The sequence below is a fragment of the Mesoplodon mirus genome (assembly GCF_964341445.2).
Source record: "Mesoplodon mirus genome assembly, chromosome: 4".
Lineage (NCBI taxonomy): Eukaryota > Metazoa > Chordata > Mammalia > Artiodactyla > Ziphiidae > Mesoplodon > Mesoplodon mirus.
In genome coordinates this window covers 36,011,116-36,031,337 of record NC_138979.1, presented here as the reverse complement: position 1 = coordinate 36,031,337, position 20,222 = coordinate 36,011,116, and the positions used below count along the sequence as shown (strand labels likewise).

Sequence of the window (20,222 nt, the reverse complement as noted above, 5' to 3'; positions counted from 1 at the left end):
TAAAATTTTCTATTATCACAATTGCAACAATAATGTACACATAATAATGGTTTGTGGATGAGTATTAACTATTCTAATTCTAGTTCCAAAAGAAAACAACAGATCATTTTAAAAGTCTATATTTAAAAGTCAATGCTTTGTCTTACTTCCCATAGGGCTACTGCTGATTCCAGCTTTAAAATGTAAAGAATCCAGCTTGAGTGATTAGCTCAAATTGTATTGAGATTGGGAAAAAATAAATCATTGCCTTTATGTTGGAGTAACACAAAAGACTCACTAACTTCACATAGAGAAACTGAGTTTGTGTACGTTAACAACATGAGTTTTGAGAAGTATAAGCTGTCAACTAGCTATTTCTAATACGGAATAGATATTTTACAATGATTAAACTTTACACATGGCCTCAAAACTGAAGAACAATTTAAAGTTTATTTTCAATATGCCAACATTGTGTATCTAGGAATTGGTTCCTGGGTTCTGTCACAGAGAGGAAGTCCCTTAAGCATTATGTTGAGTGGTCATTTTAAAAAATGCTAATTTATATTTAACTGAGTGTTTGGTGATGGTGGAGTAAAGGCAGGAGACTGATGAACATAACTGCCTTGATAAAGGATCCTAGACCTGTATAAGCTTGTGCAAAAATCTGGATAATCCTTAGTGGTTAAGGGCAACTTCATGCAACCAAATAACATGAAATTAAATCAGTAACCTTAAAAAAGGCTAAAATGTTTTTTTTTCCCCCAAACACAACAGAGAGGAATGTGAATAATGTACATACAAACTGGGGTTCTGTCAATGACAACAAGGACTATGTGTTGGTTCATATCAAATCCAAGAATATTAGACAACCAAACGTATAACCTTCTTGTGGTTTTCGTAATATGCAGCATTCATTATGGTAGTTAGGTCTGAAAAAAAAGAAAGAAAACAAGCCTTTAGATGATTTTGGATATTAAGAATAAAAGTATCCACACCTTTATAGTATATAACTGGGTTTTCTGAGATTCCAACCTGCACCGCAGCATTAACAATACTTAGCAAGAGCAGCCCCTGAGGCTCTGCTTTATACCTATCAGTGCAAAAAGCTAAAGGAACGTCTAGGGCATTTTTAGTGTTCCATTAAGAAAAAAAAAAAAAAGGAAAAAACCAATAAACTTTGTCTACTGTCTGGCAGGGAACAGAGTGCAGTAGCATGCACTCTGTACAACTCCAGTACTATGTATTGCTGGGATACATATAGTCAATGGAAAAATCAAGATAATCCATCTTTGTGAGGACTTTGGTGTCAGAAGGAAAGGTAAATTCCTGAAAATTATAAAAGTATTTGAAGGGCTTCCCTGGTGGCGCAGTGGTTGAGAGTCCGCCTGCCGAGGCAGGGGACACGGGTTTGTGCCCAGGTCTGGGAGGATCCCACATGCCACGGAGCGGCTGGGCCCATGAGCCATGGCTGCTGAGCCTGCGCGTCCGGAGCCTGTGCTCCACAACGGGAGAGGCCACAACAGTGGCCCGCATACCGCAAAAAAAAAAAAAGTATTTGAAGAGTATGCAGATTATTCTGTATAATATTTACAACTTAATTACTTGCGACATATGGCTCAAAGAAATACAAAAGTTAATAAAATCAAGATGTACAAAAAGAACGGAAGCCCAGATTTCTGTTAAAATTTAGATTACATCCATGTGACAAAGATAAAATATTTCCGTTTCCTAAAAGAATTGTTTCAATTTGGGTCCCACTTTAAATTGTATCAGGTTACATTTCCCCACAGGGATGCTATTTTTGTTTTCTTTATCATTATCCCAAATACATTAAACCCCTTAGTAATGTTCTCATGAGATGAATGAAAGAGGGAACTCGGGCCCCCAATATTTTTTCTAAAAACAGCCTGCTTCAGCTCTTTACTTCACTGAGTGAATGAACTTGTTTGTAAGCATACATGTGCTCACTCATGGGTATTTCACTTATGCAGCCAAAATCTATCCTGTACCGTACATAATACAATATACAAATAATTCCAGAACCTTCAAACAGGGAAAGATACTAAACCTACCATCCACTCAAGATGGCAGAAGTACATTTCTTAGCCTTCTTTGTTCCTACCAAAATGAGAAAGCCAATCTTAAATAAAAATTACATTTAAAATCTGTGAACTTGCAAGATTCAGTGTCTCGTGACTCCTAACAAAAACACTAGAAATAAGATTATACTCACAGACTTTAGAGGATTTTCCTCCCTTGTGAAGGAGGAAGACACCCATTAAAACAATGAAAAATTGTTAATCAACCAAAGAAAATTCTTTGTAACAATGTCTTTTTATTAATATTAATGTGAAAGGCAATACATTCTATGTTTACATTGGTAGAAAATTCATAGTAACAACTACTCAATCCATGTTGAAGAGTATATTTGGAACAGATGGTCTGATGGCAGCCTCAGAACATTACTAGTGCTCCAAACAAAGTGCAAGTGGTAGCAAAATGTGACTATAACTTTAAGGACATGCTTTTTTGGGGGCGGGGTCTTTAAACAAGGTGCTATCAAATGAGTACTTATAAAACCAAATTATAAATCTAATTTTTTTAACTTCTCATACCATAATCACTCTCTGTGCACCTGTGTGTGAAAATATATCTTGTTAATTCATAATGGTGAATGTCCTGGACACACTGTTCTGAGTATTTGCTAGACTAGAAGTCTCCTCCACGTAAACAGCCAGAAGTTGTTCCTTAACGCGCTGGTTGCCATGCTCAGCGCCACACCACTTCTATACTGGATAATGGCTGGCTAATCCAATCAGATTCTCTCTTGAGGCATTTGAATATGAGGCACATTGAAAGGCTGTAGGGTGGCAGTGTAGCTGAAGGACACCCAGAACATAGTAAGCAGAAGTTATGAGGCAGGTGAAGTCACAGGATCATTTTCTTTTTTTTTTTCATAGGATCATTTTATGGAGCACCAGTTTTACTGCAAAAAATGATGACAGATAAACTATGGTTATTCAGACTTGGGTATTTGGCACTTTGTCAAAAATAAATGAAATGAGCCTATTATTTCAAGGAAAATGGCAGTATTTGTCACCAATGATAAAATCTGAGCTTTTAAGTGAAAATTAGAATTCTAGAAAACTTAAATCCTCCACAACCAACAGCTTCCCAAAACGTAGATTCTTCTGATAAGATAGGCAGTGATATTTAAAATGTGACTAAAAAGATTTCATAATGAAATATTTGGAAAACTTGAATAACTCAGGGAACAAAGATTTTCCAAATGTGTAAAAGCTATTCCAAGTGCCAGACAGTCCAATGGATTTTAACCAAACAGAATACAAAGGGCTCAGATTCCACACTGCAACTAACCTCTGAGAAATTACCACTTACAGAATTGGTGTAATATCAGAGAATACACAATGATATGAAAAGACTATTAAAATACGCATAACTCCACTTCTCAACTACATGTCTATGTAAGACCACATTTTCTTCCTATACTTCAACCAGAATAACATATCACAACAGACTGAATCCAGAAGCAGATATGAGAATCCTGCCTGATGTCTTCTATTAAAGCAGACATTAAAGAGATTTTTAAAAATGTAAAACCGTGCCATTTTTCTCAAAAAATTTTGGGGAAAATGCATTTATTTTTCACAAAAACATGTTATTTATACTGAGTAATAGGTTTATTATTTTAAAGGAAATTAATATCTTAAATTTTTTTTATTTCTAATTAAGTAAATATCAATAGCTATATCAAAAACTCTTTGGGGCCCTCAATAAATTTTAAGAGTATTAAAGGGGTCCTGAGCCAGCTTGATGAACCACTGGTTTAGAATAAATGAGAGTGAACGGTGAGAAATGAGGCTGAAAAGATAAATTGGGGTTGGAGTGTGAAGGCCATTATATGCTGAAATAAGGAGTCTGGGCTTGATCTAGAGGGCAATGGCAAGACATAAGGAGGCAGCACTATATGGCAAGAAGAACAATAGTTCCAGAGTCAGAAGAATAAAGGTAGGAATATTGGTTAGTGGTTACAGTGAACTCTCTGGCTGTCCTCCCAACATTTATTCTATCCTCTGGTCCTCCCCACAATTATGTGATAGCCTTGTGATTTGGGGACTTGACTCCAGCTCCAGGGATGGGGAGAACCTGACTGGTCTGAGCCAGTTCTAATCCCCTTGTTACCAGTGGTTGGTTCAGGGATGGGCAGCTTTCTGACATGGATCTCAATGATGGCTGCCTCCTGGTATTCATACTCTTGTGTAATACCCTCCCTTTGAGTGTGGGCTGGACCTTGTGACTTGCTTCTAATAAAGAGAATGAGGCAAAAGTGATGGGATAACAAAAGACTGACTTCTGTGTTGCTAGCATTCTCACTCTTGCTAATGAAGCCAGCTGCCATGTTGGAGCTGCCTTATGGAGAGACTCATGTGGCAAGCAACCAAGGGAGGCCTTTGGCCAACAGTCAATGAAGAACTGAAGCCCTCAGCCCAGTAAGCTTGTGTGTAACCGAATCCTGCCAACAACTTTCTGAGTGAACTTGGAAGAGGACGCCCCCCGCCCCACCCCAGATGAGCCTCAAAATGATTTGAGCCCCTGCTAATACTTTTAACTGCAGCTTTGGAGAAATCGAGATAGAGGAATCAACAAGTTACATCTATTTGGATTCCTGACTCATAGAAAATGCTATTTTAGGCCACTGAGTTTTGGGATAATTTGTTACATGGCAAGAGACAATAGAGCAGGTATATTATCTGCATGGCTTCCTGGCCACAAAGATTAGTCCCCTCCACTTTACAGCCACATGAATCTAGAAGGGGAGCTCTAAGTGTTCTGGAGCCTACCCCTTTCTGCCTCATACTTCCACCAGCAGGGGTGAGGATGAAGGCAGAGAGCCGCTGGAAATAAAGGGGGTCTCAGAAGTCTGTGGGTTCCTTGTAAGAACCTCTTCTTTCCTTTCTTTACCAATATTCATAACTTCAACACCACTATCTGCCTTGAGCCATCAATAATCCTTTTTCCTTACGCCCTTTATTCTTGCTTACTTCGGTTGCCACAAGATGGGCTCCAGAGCATCTATCACTTCCTGGACTCTCATCCTCAGTCACTTTATACATGTTCGTTTATAACCTCATCTCTTAAATACTCCCACCGCCCCCAACCCAGATTCCTCAATCTCTTCCACTGGGCCCCCTGGAAATCATAGCCATCAGCAAATTTCCTAAATTCACGAGATATTTTACTCATCAACTTGTTCTAACTGAAACCTGGTTTCCCCTGAAGATAGTGCTGCTTGTTTTCCTGCAACCCCCAGATGGTAACTATTTCCTTTGCCACAGCTCTTATACTACAGGCCCCCGAGGTGCGGAAGGTGTCCTTGATCTTAATGACTATTTCTAAGCTATTCTTCCTCTCCCCTGTGCTTCCATCCCCAGGAAGAATAATCCTTCTAGCTTTTAGTCTCAATATTGTGAACCACGACCCCTCCCTACTGCAGTCACCTCCAGACACCACGGGTCACTCCCCCTTTCTCCTTGGAGACTTTAGCTCTGGCCCACTGTCATTCAATAGCATAATAACTGCTGGATGTCGACATGCAGAGAGATCGTCTTTCCAACACTCTGACCTCTTAAGTTCCTAGACTTCCTCTTCTCCAAAGATCTCGTCTTCCACCTTACCTCAGTCACTCATTTCCAGGGTTATTTCATAGACAAGTGATTCTCAACCACTGAGAGTATTTGCAAATACTGTTTTAAGTCACTGTTTTTTTGGGGGGAATTATCGGAACATTTTAGGTTATTATAAGAACTTGGAGGTCCTGTGGCATTTAATGGGCAGGGGCCAAGGGTACTAAATGTCCTGCGATCTCAACAGTGCTCACACAATGAAAAACTGTCCCACTCAAAATACCAAACTCACCTGCACTGTCATCAGCACCTACTGCCACCCTTCCGCAGTCTGATCTAAACATCTTCCTATTCTATCACCACCTATCTTTCCAGCTCGCTCCCTTTATCCAGTACTCCAACTCCAAGAATTCTTGGATACGCAAAATCCGTTGATCCTATCTCCTTCCTCACATCCTTATTTCCCTCTGAACATATTTTGGATTCCATGGGTCCATCATTATAATTAATCCCTTCCTTGCATACACCCTCAACTCCCTTGTCTTGAACCTCCTTTATTCTCTGGGCAAGTGCCAATTCTAGTTAAATGCAATTCTCTGCCACTCCGTGACTGCAGAATTGAATATGCCTGGAGAAAAACACACAGCCACCTGACTGTTCTCACTTTAAATTCATGACCACTAACCTCATGTGGGCCCTTACTGCTGTCTGGCAATTCAACTTCATTTCCCAAGTCCAATCACTCTTCTGTTCTTTTTTTTTTTTTGAGGTACGCGGGCCTCTCACTGTTGTGGCCTCTCCCGTTGCGGAGCACAGGCTCTGGACACGCAGGCTCAGCGGCCATGGCTCACGGGCCCAGCCGCTCCGCGGCATGTGGGATCTTCCCGGACTGGGGCACGAACCCGTGTCCCCTGCATCGGCAGGCGGACTCCCAACCACTGCGCCACCAGGGAAGCCCACTCTTCTGTTCTTCTAAGTAACTATTTTATCCCTTTTCCTCTCTCTTTAAACTTTCAACACTTCTTCCTGTTCTCACTCTCAAATGTTGACCTTGCTTCCTAAGAAGATATAAGCAATCAGATCAGAACTTTTGCATGCTCTCACCCCAAGTACTCATTTACCTGCCTCTGTGCCCAAACACTCTGCATTTCCTCCTGCTTCAGTGGATGGAGTAAGGTAACCCTTCCGGATGTGCACTAGATTTTATGCCTTCTTGCCTTCTGAAGAGCACTACTGTGGCAATTTTTTCTTACATTATTATTTTGTGATCATTCCATATTTGGATTATTCTTATCAGCATATGTGCTGTATATTCTCCCATCAAGAAAAAAAAGCCCCTCTGACCTTCTATCCTGGACCATGTCTACTAAATATTTGAAAAAAAAAAATTAGGCTACTTGCCCTACAAGATATCAGGACACATTATAAAGCTACTAAAATTTAAGAAAGTTTAGTACTGACCGAAGGAACAGAATAGAGAACCCAGAGACCCATGGCTATATGACAGATGACACTGCAGATCAGAGAGGAAAGGAGAGACTATTTAATAGATGGTGCTGGTTAATGGTTATGCTATGGGGAAAATGCAGTGGGAGCCTATCTCATACCATACACAAAAATCAATTCCAGATGGATTAAACACTGAAATGTTAAGAACAAAACTTTACAATTTTAAAAGGAAATATAGGAGAATACCCTTCTGACTTTGAGACAGGAAAAGACTTCTTAAACAAGACAGAAAAACGATAACCATAACAAGAAAAATTTGACACATTTGACTACAATAAAATTAAGAAAGTCTGTTCACTAACAGCTTAGAGAAGATATGTGCAATGCATATGACCACCCATGGTAGTTAGAATCCAGAATATGTAAAGGAGTCCTACAAGTCGGTGAGAAAAAAGTCCAACAAGAAAATGGGCAAAAAACCAAAATCAAGCACTGCACAGAAGAGGAAACAGAGGTGGTCAATTAACACGTGAAAAGAGGCTCAACTTCATTATTGATCAAAGAATCACAAGTTTATTTTATTTTTATTTTTTATTTATTTTTTTTATTTATTTTATTTTATTTATTTTTTTTTTTTTTGCGGTATGCGGGCCTCTCACTGTTGTGGCCTCTCCCATTGCGGAGCACAGGCTCCGGATGCGCAGGCCCAGCGGCCATGGCTCACGGGCCCAGCCGCTCCGCGGCATATGGGATCCTCCCAGACCGGGGCACGAACCCGTATCCCCTGCATCGGCAGGCGGACTCTCAACCACTGCGCCACCAGGGAGGCCCAGAATCACAAGTTTAGACTATAATTTACATCCACTCTATTGGCAAAAATTTTTAAAGTCTGACAATGCCCAGTTAGTCACAGGGAACTCATACACTGATCGTGGGAGTATACATGGGTCCAACAACTTAGGAAAATACTTTGGCATTACCTTGTAAAGTTAAAAACCTTAAACTCATGACTCAGCATGTCCAGTGTGAGTTTACATACCCTAAAGAAACTCTTGCATATGTGCATTAGCTCAAAAATGAGCAAAATTAAATTATTATTTAAGTATAGACGTATATGTTAGGTATGGGCTAAAATTTTGAGAATGAAAGGAAATAATAAATACAACGCTAGTGGTTATCTCTGGGAAGGAAGAAAACAGGATGGGGAAGAACATGTATATAGATGCAAGTTATTGTTATGTTCTAGTTATGGCTAAGTGGTAGGGTCCTGGTATTCATTAAATTACCATGCTTACTACTTTATTTTTATATTATACATATATCCTTTTGTGTATAAAATTATATTATTAGAAACAGGTTAAACATAGAAAGATCTCGGGCTCTTGCTTCAAATTCAGGCTCTGACTAGCTGTGCGACCCTGGGCCAATCCTTTCAGCTTCAGTTTCCCCAGCCACAAAATGGAGATAACACCTGCACCTACCTCCTGGGATCTGTATGAGGATCAAATGCATGTACAGCATTTAGCACAGTTATGTGGCACATGGTACAAATGTTGGCCACTACTACTCTGACTCTGCTGCTGTTGTTACTTCTAGTGGCAACTATCTTCTGAGGTGCTTTCAAGTTATTAAAGTAGAAATGGTTTTATTAAACTAGAAAAATGAATCTACAACCCAAGAGCTACAGAGTGAGAAGTCATCAGTAATACGTAACAGCTGAAACCACATGAGTGCATAGATGGAAACGGGAAGCTTTCAGACTGGAAGTGTGCCAAGACGGCCGAGAGAAAAGTGCTCTAGAAGGAGACTGAGGAGACACTGGGAGAGGAAGCACAAGAGACTGGTGACCTGGAGGCAAAGTCAGGAGGAGAAAATGGCTAATGGTGTTAAATGCTGCAGAGTAAAATAAAGACTAAAGGAGACAGTGGATTTGCCAGTGAGAGGATCACTAGGAACCTTTACAAGAGCAGTTTCCATGAACCGGTCAAAGAAGAAACAAGAGTGCCATGGGTTAAGGTAGCGGTCCCCAATCTATTTGGCACCAGGGACTGCATCTCATGGAAGACAATTTTTCCACGGACCGGGGTGCGGGGTGGGGGGTGCGGCGGGGAGATGGTTCTGGCGGTAATGCGAGCGATGGGGAGCGGCAAATGAAGCTTCCTTGCTCGCCCGCCGCTCACCTCCTGCTGGGAGGCCCAGTTCCTAACAGGCCTCTGACAAACGGGTAGCGGTCCACGGCCTGGGGGTTGGGGACCCCTGGGTTAAGGCATGAGTAGGTGAGAAAATGGACCCTGGGAGAAAAAAGAACTCTTTTAAGAAATTAGAGATGAAGAGAAAGGTGAAAAGAGTAGGATACATGGTGGAAGGGAGGTATCTGTAAGGTTAAGGGAGACCTGATACTGTTTATAGGCAGAGAGTAAGGAGCCAGCAGAAAAGAAAGTAAAGGTATAGGAGAGAAAGGGGACCACTGACGGGGTGTAGCCTTGGAGAAAGCAGGAGATGATATTCTGGACTCTGGTGATAGGAAGGTGCAGATTACTGCTTCTCTTTGATGTGCATATGAATGACTTGGGCGTTTAGTTAAAATGCAGATTCTGATTTGATAGCTCTGGGGTTGAGCCTGGATTCTGCATTTCTAACAAGCCCCCAGGTGATGTTAATGCAACCTGTCTGCAGACCACACACTGAGTAGTAAGGGTGTAAACTACCTCTTCCTCTGTCACAGGAAGTACAGCTAGAAATGGGATCGGCAGTAAAAGGGGAGACAAGTTGCGGGAGTTTTTGCTATACACATACTGAAGTTACCTAGGATGAAGGAAGATAGCAGGTGAGATAAAAAGAAAATCAAATCCAAGTCAGGTACTCAAGCCTTTAGTGACTGTTAGCAGCTCTGTGTCCCTGGGAGGGCTGCAGGCAAAGGTAATGACAGAGGACTATTTATTGGAGAGAGGTCAAGAGAAGGAAGACAGGCAGAGGATGGAGTAAACTGAGCTGGGTAAGAGAAACAAGGGAATAAATAGAATCATAACTTGGGAGAAATTATGGGTAACTGGGAGCAGGAGGAGACAGTTGAGAGGTGAACAGTAATGACAAGAGTAAGCAAGAACTCAGCTGAAACCAGAATTTAACTAAAAAGTAATAATAATTTATTTTATCAGTACTGTTTTAAAATGATTTGCCGCTGTCCAATTAGTCTTCATAAAGACTCATGGAAAATGACCAGGGGCAAAATCTGCCTTCACTAAAACTTTTACAAAGGTGTACTTGCCCGTGACTTTGAAGTTAACAGAGGTTAACAAAAGTTAACAAGATTCAAAGTGTACAAGTTTTCCCCTTGGTTACTTTAAACATTAATATTCACATATAGCTTGAATATTTAAATGTTTAAAATCCCCATGGGTATATTAAATTACATACTGCTTCTAAGAAAGAAGCAGTATAAAATACCCTATTTTGAACATGCCATTCATTTTATAATATAAGAAATACAACTGTCAAATTCTGAGGTGGCATTTCATAATTTCAATACTTCATGCCTGACTTCTAAAAAACTCTCAAGGTGCTGAAGTTAGTTTAAAAAAGAATAAACCTGTCAGAGTTCCGAACTGATAGACAGGTGTAATTCCCACCCAGCTCTCTTTTGTTCTCAGATTCTAAGCATCTGATCACCTATTCAGGAGCTGTGAGTGGATGTATATGTCAAGCTGAGAATGTTTCTCCATTTACTGAGGCAACGTTTACTAATGCTGAGATATGAAACCTGTTCTGAGGCAAAATGTCTTCTAAGTTAACAGGAAGATAAGAGGAATTACAGGTATATTCTTACCCCTTCACTGGTTTTTTGCAAGTCTGAAGTTGTGTTTCTTGTGTCATTGCCGGCATCTCCACCCTCAGAGCTGCTTTTATTTTCTTCTTCTTTGCAGTCCTTGTCATCTTCATCTCCTGGAGATTTCCGGGACTGTTTAGAGGATTTCTAAATATTTAGACAAGTTAAAAAGTATAGTCAAAAGTAGAAACCCAAACGCACAAATGTAAGTAAGAAATGTAGAAGTAGCTGACCTATATCCAGTCTTTGTGGCTTGATACAGGATATACCAATACAACATGGCAGTGTGCCATGACTGAGCTAGGTGACCTTGGACAAGTCAGTTCACCTCACGGGGCCTCAGTTTAAACAGCTGGAAAGGAAGTAGAGGTGGACTGGATAACCTTCTAGTTCTTTCCAGCAGTGTGATATTAAAAGAAGAAAATAGAGATTCACATACCTGGAACACTGTCAATGAATAAATATAGCTGATGGACACCACTCTAGGAAGGCTACAGAGCTAGAAGGCACCCTAAAGGTCTCCTTGTCCTTCCCCATCATTTCACAGTAGAATGTGAGGTCCAGAGAAGCAAGGTAAACTATCTAGGATACTATATGGATATTCATGTTGGAACACTTATGGAAGCTGTTTGGTTAATGGTATACATGGAATGATCTTGACAAAACTTTTCTATCACCATATGACATGAATTAACTTTAATCTTTTAAATTATGGATAGTTATTTAAGAACTCAAGGCCACACTGGTAAACTAGCCCTTTTTTTCTTATCAACTTGCATTTGAAACCAAGATGAACTCTACAGTGAAGATGAAAATACAATTATAGTTTGCAGCCAGAGCTGCTTTGCAGAACAGCATTAAAATGATCAAAAGCTGGCCCCGCTGTGCACCTTTAAGAAAATAAAATGTAGCATTTCACTTACATTTCCGTTTTGAGAAATTTTATGAATCTTTAAGCACATGGCAAATAACAGCTAAGGCAAAACTCATTAAGGCAAGTCACTTTTGGTCTTACAGAAATGAATTAGCAAATCTGAGCTTTCTGAGACAATCAATATTTTAAAATGCAACTTTCAAAGAGAAAATATCTCCTAGCTATGTGACAGAATATGTAATTACATTGCTTCTATTTTACTTAACTGAAACTACCAACCAAGCCCAAAATATCAGTTTAAAATGACTTCATTTTTACTTTTTACAAGGAGGGATAGCAGGGATTTAATAATCCAAACATGGAGTGCCTGGAGTTAAAGTTTAGATCAAGTATGATGATATAAAAAGTGAAATACTTTTGTTCTCCTAGTAAATACAGTATAATTATTGAAATGCAGTAGTTGCTTTATATAGTAATTCTCAAGTTAATAGTCCTTGACCTGCAGTTCTTACAGATAATAAGGTAGAACTCCCTAAAATGTATAGTGCTTACAAAGGATACTTACGAGTAATCTTACAAGTGAGTTTTTAAGCTTCATAATTTGATATACATAGACTAGAATTAGGGCATTACTATGTTTTACTAATGAGTCACATTTGGTATTCTACTAAGAAATCTGGCTGCCAAGCTATATTTGGTAAGCTTAGAAAGCTCTTACTGTGCTTATGCAGATCGTCGCAATTCCTGTAATTTTGGGGAAGGACCCTTCATCAGTTTCATCAATATGGTTTTGAATTGGCTGTGTGTCCAACTGTTACTATCTTTTGTTTTTAACTAAGATTACTAACGGTTTACTATCATCATGAGTTTAGTTTGTTGTGAGGCTCTCTGATTAGCCCTACTTTATACAGTAAATAACTTGCATGCAAAATATTTTTTGCTTATAATCTTCTAGTATCTGTTATGGCTCAAATATGAATCACAATACACTTACTGCTAAAATGATATATACATAACCTCCCTCAAATGTGCTTATACTATGGCTCTTCATTATGAACATTTTTTTTCCACAGAAAAACAGAATTAGGTGAGGTAGAGGGAAAGTGGGACTTCTCCCTCAACCTAACTTGGACGCAGTCAAAAAAGTCTGTGAACCAAAAGTTTAGTGGTAAAGGAAGATTATTCAAGTAACAGATGTATAAAAAATCACCATATTCAACAAAAAGGAAACATTTGGGAAGCCAAAGAGAGCAGTGAGGTTATATGAGGTAAGTGGTTCTCTAAATGTGGTTCCCAGATCAGCAACATCAGCTCACTGGATATTTAATTCCCCACCCTGGACCCTGCCCTAGACCTACTAAAATAGAAAATGGTGGGGGGTGCCGACACTCAGCAATTAGTAGTTTAACAAGCCCTCCAGGTGATTCTGATGCATGCAAAAGTTTGAGAACTATTGTGCTAGTTTACTCAGTTGATATTGAAAATTAAAAATCATGGTTCTTAAGTGATCATGAAAGTTGTGATCTTGAAGGAAAGCAAAGGAAATGATTCTTTAATTTAAAATCGATAAGCCTTAGTAAGTAAAGTATGTATTTACCTCTTCACTACTTTAAATTATAAATCCACCCCAGGTATGAGCCCTATTACTTTGGCTTTCACAAGAGTGATGAAATAATGACATTTAAAAGCCAAATATCCACACTATTAAATACCTCAGGTACCTTAGAGAGCTTAGATAATTTAGGGTGGTGCAACACATTACACAGAAGCTCAGCAGGCAATCATAAACTAAATTAAGTCCAACTGGGTGTTTAAATGAAGTCCAAAATGTTAAAAGAAATTCAGCTTAAAAAATAACCCCTATGGAACATACAGTCTGTTAGGGAAAATTCTAGTTATTTTGTTGCCATTTGCAAACTTTACCCCCATTTAAGGCATATACCATGTTTTTCATTAGGTGTACAGGAAGTAACATGCATTCATACAATTTTACCCGTATGCCAGTTGGGTGGATTTTATAGACTGTAAAATAAAATGTTGATAGTCTAAGAAACCCTTGATACTTGTTTTTAAGGAATTTCCTAAGTATATCCAGCCACTAAATACCAGAGTCTAAATGGAAGTAATTTGTCCAAGTATTCAACTGTGTGACAGACCAGTTGCAGCAAAACTTGTACCGATCTTTATCTTCAAAGATCCATCTACCTTGCTTTAAGTTTTTAAAAGGTGAACAATTTCCACAATATCATAGTTTTTTCAATTGTATTTCTGAATTACTGTATGAAAAACCTAAACTTCCAATTTGTAAATCAAGGATCATGTCACGCCTCCAATAAATTATTGTTACATCTGGAATAAAATTCAAACTCCTTAACATGGCATGCCAGTCTCCATTATTTAGCCCTTGCCTGTCTCTCCCTCCTGATCATGATTCTCCAATCATGCCTGCCTTCTTTCAATCCAGGCCACGTCAAACTCTTCCCTCCCTCAGAGCTTTGCTGCTCTGCCACACGCACTCCTCGTCCCACGCTCTTCTTTCAGGTCTCAGCATAAATTTCATCTTTTCGGAAAGGCCCGGCCACTCTATCTAAATAGATACACTTATTCCGTTGTTCCCTGCTCCCATTCATTTCCTTCATAGCCCTTTCAGAATTTACAGTTATTTATTATTTGTTTCTTAACTCTGTGTTTCCACCCCCCCAACCCACTGTATTGTAAGTTACATGAGGGTAGGAATGGCGTTGGATTTGCTCACCACTATCTACCCAGTACAAGTGTCTGACATAGAATAGGTGACCTGGAAATATGAGAACTGAACAAATAAAGAGCCAAAGCACATTCTTTAAAGCAGAGAGACAAGAAAGAGTCTATCATTATATTTATATCTATAATACTAGACATAGTCCTAAACTGTACTGAGTCTCCTATATTCCTAAATTCTTCAGGGCTCACCTGGGAGTTGTTATAAGAGGAATACCTATTCTTACATCCTTGATTAAAGAACAGTCCTCCTCCAACGGAGGAGGTGCTATTTTCAGGGTCAATAGCCCTTATGAGTCAATACCAGTTACCCTCACATCTAAGATCACCTGTCTTATTCCCCTCAGATATATTACTGTCTCTAAAGGCAGAGGCTCCACAGAGCTAATATATTTCTATGTGCCCAGTGAATGAATTAAAAGTAATCTAAAAACCTTTAATGAATATGCATACAGCATTAACAACAATGGGAGAGGTTTCTCAGTAACCTTTGAAGTGTATGACTTTTTCCGTTTTGAGCCTGCTTTTTCATTCTTTCTTTTGCCTTTTCCATCTTCTTCTACTCTATCACCTTCTTCCTCACTGCTTGCATCTGCAGTATTCCCGCCTTCTCCCTCGGTTTCTGAAGAGCTCTGTTGCTGAATTGCCTAAGAGATAATAAAATATTAGCTAATTACATTTTTGAAAAATAGCAAAGACTACAGACTATGAAAAGAATCATTCTATTCTAATTAGAAGAAGTTCAGCTTACTCAAGATTTTCAAAATAAACGGCTGTCAACTTCAATTTTCCAGTGACCAACTGACATGAACCCTCTTAAGGTAACAGAATTACAGGCATACCTCGGAGATACTGCAGGTTCAGTTCCAGACCACCACAATAAAGCAAATATCACAATAAAGCAAGTCACATGAATTTTTTGGTTCCCCAGTGCATATAAAAGTTATGTTTATACTAAACTGTAGTCTATTAAGTTTGCAGTAGCATTATGTCTATAAAAACAATGTATATACCTTAATTTAAAAATATTTTATTGCTAAAAAATGCTAACCATCATCTGAGCCTTCAGCGAGTCCTCATCTTTTTGCTGGTGGAGGGTCAGCCATGCTGATGGTTGCTGACTGGTCAGGGCGGTGGCTGCTGAAGGCTGGGAGGCTGTGGCAACTTCTTAAAATAAGACAACAGTGAAGTCTGCAGTGTCAATTGACAAATGATTTCTCTGTAGCAGGCAATGCAGCTGGATAGCATTTTACCCACCATAGAATTTCTTTCAAAATTGGAGTCGGTCCTCTCAAACCCCGATCACCACTTTATCAACTAAGTTTATATAATGTTCTGAATCCTTTGTGGTCATGTCAACAATCTTCACAGCATCTTCACCAGGAGTAGCTTTCATCTCAAGAAACTACACTCTGCTCATCCATCAGAAGCAATTCCTTATCCATTCAAGTTTTAGCAGGAGTTTGCAACAATTTAGTTACATCTCCAGGCTCTGCTTCTAATTCTAATTCTCTTGCCATTTCCACCACATCTGCAGTTCCTGCCTCCACTGAAGTCTTGAAACCCTCCAAGTCATCCATGAGGTTTGGAATCCACTTTTTCCAAACTCCTGTTAATGTTGATATTCTGACCTCCTCCTATGAATCATGAATGTTCTTAATGGCATCTAGAATGCTGGAATACTTTCCAGAAGGTTTTCAACTGACTTTTGCCCAGATCCATCAGAGGAATCATCATCTATGGCAGCTATAGCCTTACAAAATGTATTTCTTAATAAACTTGAAAGTCTAAATTACTCTTTCATCCATGGCTGCAGAATGGATGTTGTGTTTGGAGGCATGAAAACAACACTGATCTCATTGTACATCTCCATTAGCGCTTCTGTGTGACCAGGTGCATTGTCAACGAGCAGTAATATCAAGATTTTCAAAGGAATCTTTTTTTCTGAGCAGTAGGTCTCAACGGTGGGCTTAAAATATTTAGTATACCATGTTGTCAATAGACTGTGCTGTCATTCAGGCTTTGGTGTTCCATTTATAAAACACAGGCAGAGTAGATTCAGCATAATTCTTAAGGGCCCTAGGATTTCTAGAATGGTCAATGAGCACTGGCTTCAACTGAAAGTCACCAGTTGCATTAGCTCCTAACAAGAGTCAGCTTGTCCTTTGAGGCTTTGAAGTCAGGCACAGACTTCTCCTCTCCAGCTATGAAAGTCCTAGATGGCATCTTCCAATAGAAGGCCATTTCATCTACATCGAAAATCTGTTGTTTAATGTAGCCACCTTCATTAATTATCTTAGCTAGATCTTCTGGATAACTTGCTGCGGTTTCTGCATCAGCACTTGCTGCTTCACCTTGCACTTGTATGTTATAGAAATGGCTTCTTTTCCTTAAACCTCTGGCATCAACCTCGGATAGCTTCAAACTTTTCTTCTGTACTTCCTCACCTCTCTTAGTGTTCAGAGAATTAAAGAGAGTTAGGGCCTTCTCTAGATTAGGCTTTAGCTTAAGGGAATGTTGTGGCCGGTTTGATCTTCTATCCAGACTACGCAAACCTTCTCCACAGCAGCAATAAGGCTGTTTTGCTTTCTTATTATTCATGTGTTCACCAGAGTAGTACTTTTAAATTCTTTCAAGAACTTTTCCCTTGCATTCAGAACTTGGCTAACTGCTTGGCTCCAAGAGGCCTAGCTTTCAGCCTATTCCAGTTTTCGACATGCCTTCCTCACTAAGTTTAATCATTTCCAGCTTTTTTTTTTTTTGGCGGTACGCGGGCCTCTCACTGTTGTGGCCTCTCCCGTTGCAGAGCACAGGCTCTGGATGCGCAGGCTCAGCGGCCATGGCTCACGGGCCCAGCCGCTCCGCGGCATGTGGGATCTTCCCGGACCGGGGCACGAACCTGTGTCCCCTGCATCGGCAGGTGGACTCCCAACCACTGCACCACCAGGGAAGCCCTCATTGCTAGCTTTTGATTTAAAGTAAGAGATGTGTGATTTTTCCTTTCACCTGAATACTTAAGATGCCATTGCAGGGTTATTAATTGGCCCACCAGCTTCAATACTGTTGTGTCTCAGGGGATAGGGAGGCTCAATGAGAGGGAGAAAGGGGAATGGCTGATCAGTGGCACAGTCAGAACACACACAACATTATCAATTAAGTTTACTGTCTTATATGGGTGTGGTGTGTGGTGCCCCAAAACAATTATAATAGTAACATCAAAGAGCACTGATCACAAGTCACTATAACAAATGTAAGAATAATGAAGAAGTTTGAAATACTGAGAGAATTACCAAAATGTGATGCCAAGACATGAGGTGAGCAAATGCTGTTGGAAAAATGGGGCCAACAAGCTTGCTCAATGCAGGGTTGCCACAAACCTTTGATTTGTAAAAAATGCAGTATCTGTGAAGTGCAACAGAGCAAGGTATGCCTGTACATTTAATCCAAAGTGCTACTGGAGCCAGAGAGAATTCTGACTTCAAATGGGTGGTGGGTAATCATTAGCACAAAGGACATATAAGAAAGATCCAAAAAAGAGTTAAAATGAAAAATGAGATGTAGCAAGTGATAATGAAGTAAACCATCACCTGGTATCCAGTAAACTTTACTCCTGGGTTATTTTCTATTTCCCACAATCCTTCATTAAATCCTTTCCGTTTGTTTGACTTTCCAAACTTGTCTTTGTATTCCTTATAAGGGAAAAGGTCTTTGGGACCTAAAAATGCACTGCAGAGATATATTAGAAAGAGATTTGATATTTTGACCTTCAAATATAAGATATTTTTAATACCAACTCAAGTGTCAGAGCATATTTTAGTAAATACATTAAAAGTATAAATAAACCCTCTCAGTTAGACACATATCACAAGATGTTTTGCACATATATTTCAAGGTAGAAAAAATAGACAGCTAGGTACACAAGCCAGCAACCCTGGAGAGTGTTACTTTGATTTTACTTTTAAATTACTAATTTCTTTTTTGTTTTGAAATTGATTTTTAGTTAAACTACTTTAAAAGTAGTTTTAAAGATGCCTACTTTGACCACTTAAATCATCATCTTAAACTAAGACTTACCTATGCTAATCTTTCACAGGTAAGGGTTTTTTAAGACTCACAGTAAAAACATAAACACTGGATTAAAAAATGATTTTAACTCTTTATGCCACATTAGTGTATTTATTCGCTATTATTTCTATAAATTAGAAAAGCATTAGTGTTTAATGAGGCACTACACAAGAAAAAAATTAGAAGTGGCAAAGTAGATAGAATCTTATCCAATTTAAACCTTATCCTAAATTAGTCATAATTATAAAAAGAAAACGAGTTAGAATAAATCCTGGGGCTGGCTAATAGATCTGAGCATTTAAATTAGAGTCTTCAGCATTATTATCTACGATATTAACCTGGTGAATGAGATGGTGGAGGCCCACATGCTGGCTGAGACTCATTTCAAACTAAGATTCATTTATTCAACAAATTTTATCGAACATCTCTAATGTGTAAGGCACTATTCCAGAGGTGTTGGGGATTCTTCAGGGAACAAAGAGATGGAATGTCTCTGCCTTCATGGAGCATACATTCTAGTAGCAAGGGTAGGGGTCTAGACAATAAAGAAGATAAATAAATAAAATACATAGTACTGTGTGCTGAAAATAAATCAATAAATATATACATGAAGCAGAGGAGGGGGATGGTTAAGGACTGGGGTGGATTTTACAGTTTTAGACATACAGACCAAGAAGGAAGGCCTCACTGAAAAGGGAACATCTAAGAACTGAATGGGGTGAAGGAAGAACCCATGCAGCTATCTGGGGAAGAGTAGAGCAGACTGAAGGAAGAGCAAGTACAACAGACCCTGAGGTGGGAGAATGCCTAGTGTGTCTGAAAAATTAAGAGGCCACTGTGGCTAGACTGAAATGAGTGAAGAGAGAGCTGTGTGAGATGAGGTCAGAGAGGTAACAGGGTGGGAGCACAGATTATGTCAGGCCTTGGAGGCCACTACAAAGGCTTTGAATCACATGGGAAGCCATTAAAGGTTTTGAGAAGTGACAATTTGTGTTTTAACAGCGCCACTTTGGCTGCTGTGTTGAAAACACACTGAAGAACTGGGTACTAGGGTAGAAGCAGAGAGACTAATTAGGCTCTTGAAGTAACAGTGGTGACTTGGACCAGTTGTAAGCAGTGCAGTTGGTGAGAGGTGGCTGGATTCTGAATTCACTCTCAAGAAAGAGCCAAGGTATTTGTTAATGGGCTAGATACCCCACATGAGAGAGAGGGTGGAACTGAGGCTATCTCCAAGGTTTTAGATTGAGCAATTAGAAGAATGCAGTTGATATTTACTGAAATGGAAAGATTTTTGAGAGAACAAGATTTGAAGGTGAAAAGCTTAGTTTTGGATGTTGAATTTGAAAACTTGGTTAGATATCCCAGTGAAGATGTCAAGTAGGCAACTGGGCAGGTGATTCTGGAATTCAGGGGAAAGGTCTGTGCTGGAGATATATATTTGGAACTTATCAGCAGAGATGATGTTGAAAGCTTTGCGACGATAGGTTAACAGTTTACTGCTAAGTTTTATAAATTCCATTTTCTGACTGGATCTTAGTACTGATCCCTTCCTTACACTGCCCAGCTGGTCAAGAATTCAAGTTGATAAAATCACCCGAGGAAGCTTTCTGACCCCAATCACCAA

The 20,222-nt window shown here is 39.4% G+C and overlaps 1 protein-coding gene across 1 annotated transcript in view; it reads right to left on the bottom strand.

The window, feature by feature from the left end:
- Window positions 1-410: 410 nt before the first annotated feature.
- HDGFL3 (HDGF like 3) overlaps window positions 411-20,222 on the bottom strand; it is a 76,233-nt gene continuing 56,421 nt past the window's right edge. The window contains exons 3-6 of the mRNA XM_082619616.1: window positions 18,121-18,259; window positions 15,022-15,180; window positions 10,900-11,046; window positions 411-908 (exon numbers count right to left, since the gene is read on the bottom strand). Of these exons, the coding sequence (XP_082475742.1) occupies window positions 903-908; window positions 10,900-11,046; window positions 15,022-15,180; window positions 18,121-18,259 (451 nt within the window). The 3' untranslated portion in view covers window positions 411-902. The remainder of the gene's footprint in view (window positions 909-10,899; window positions 11,047-15,021; window positions 15,181-18,120; window positions 18,260-20,222) is intronic.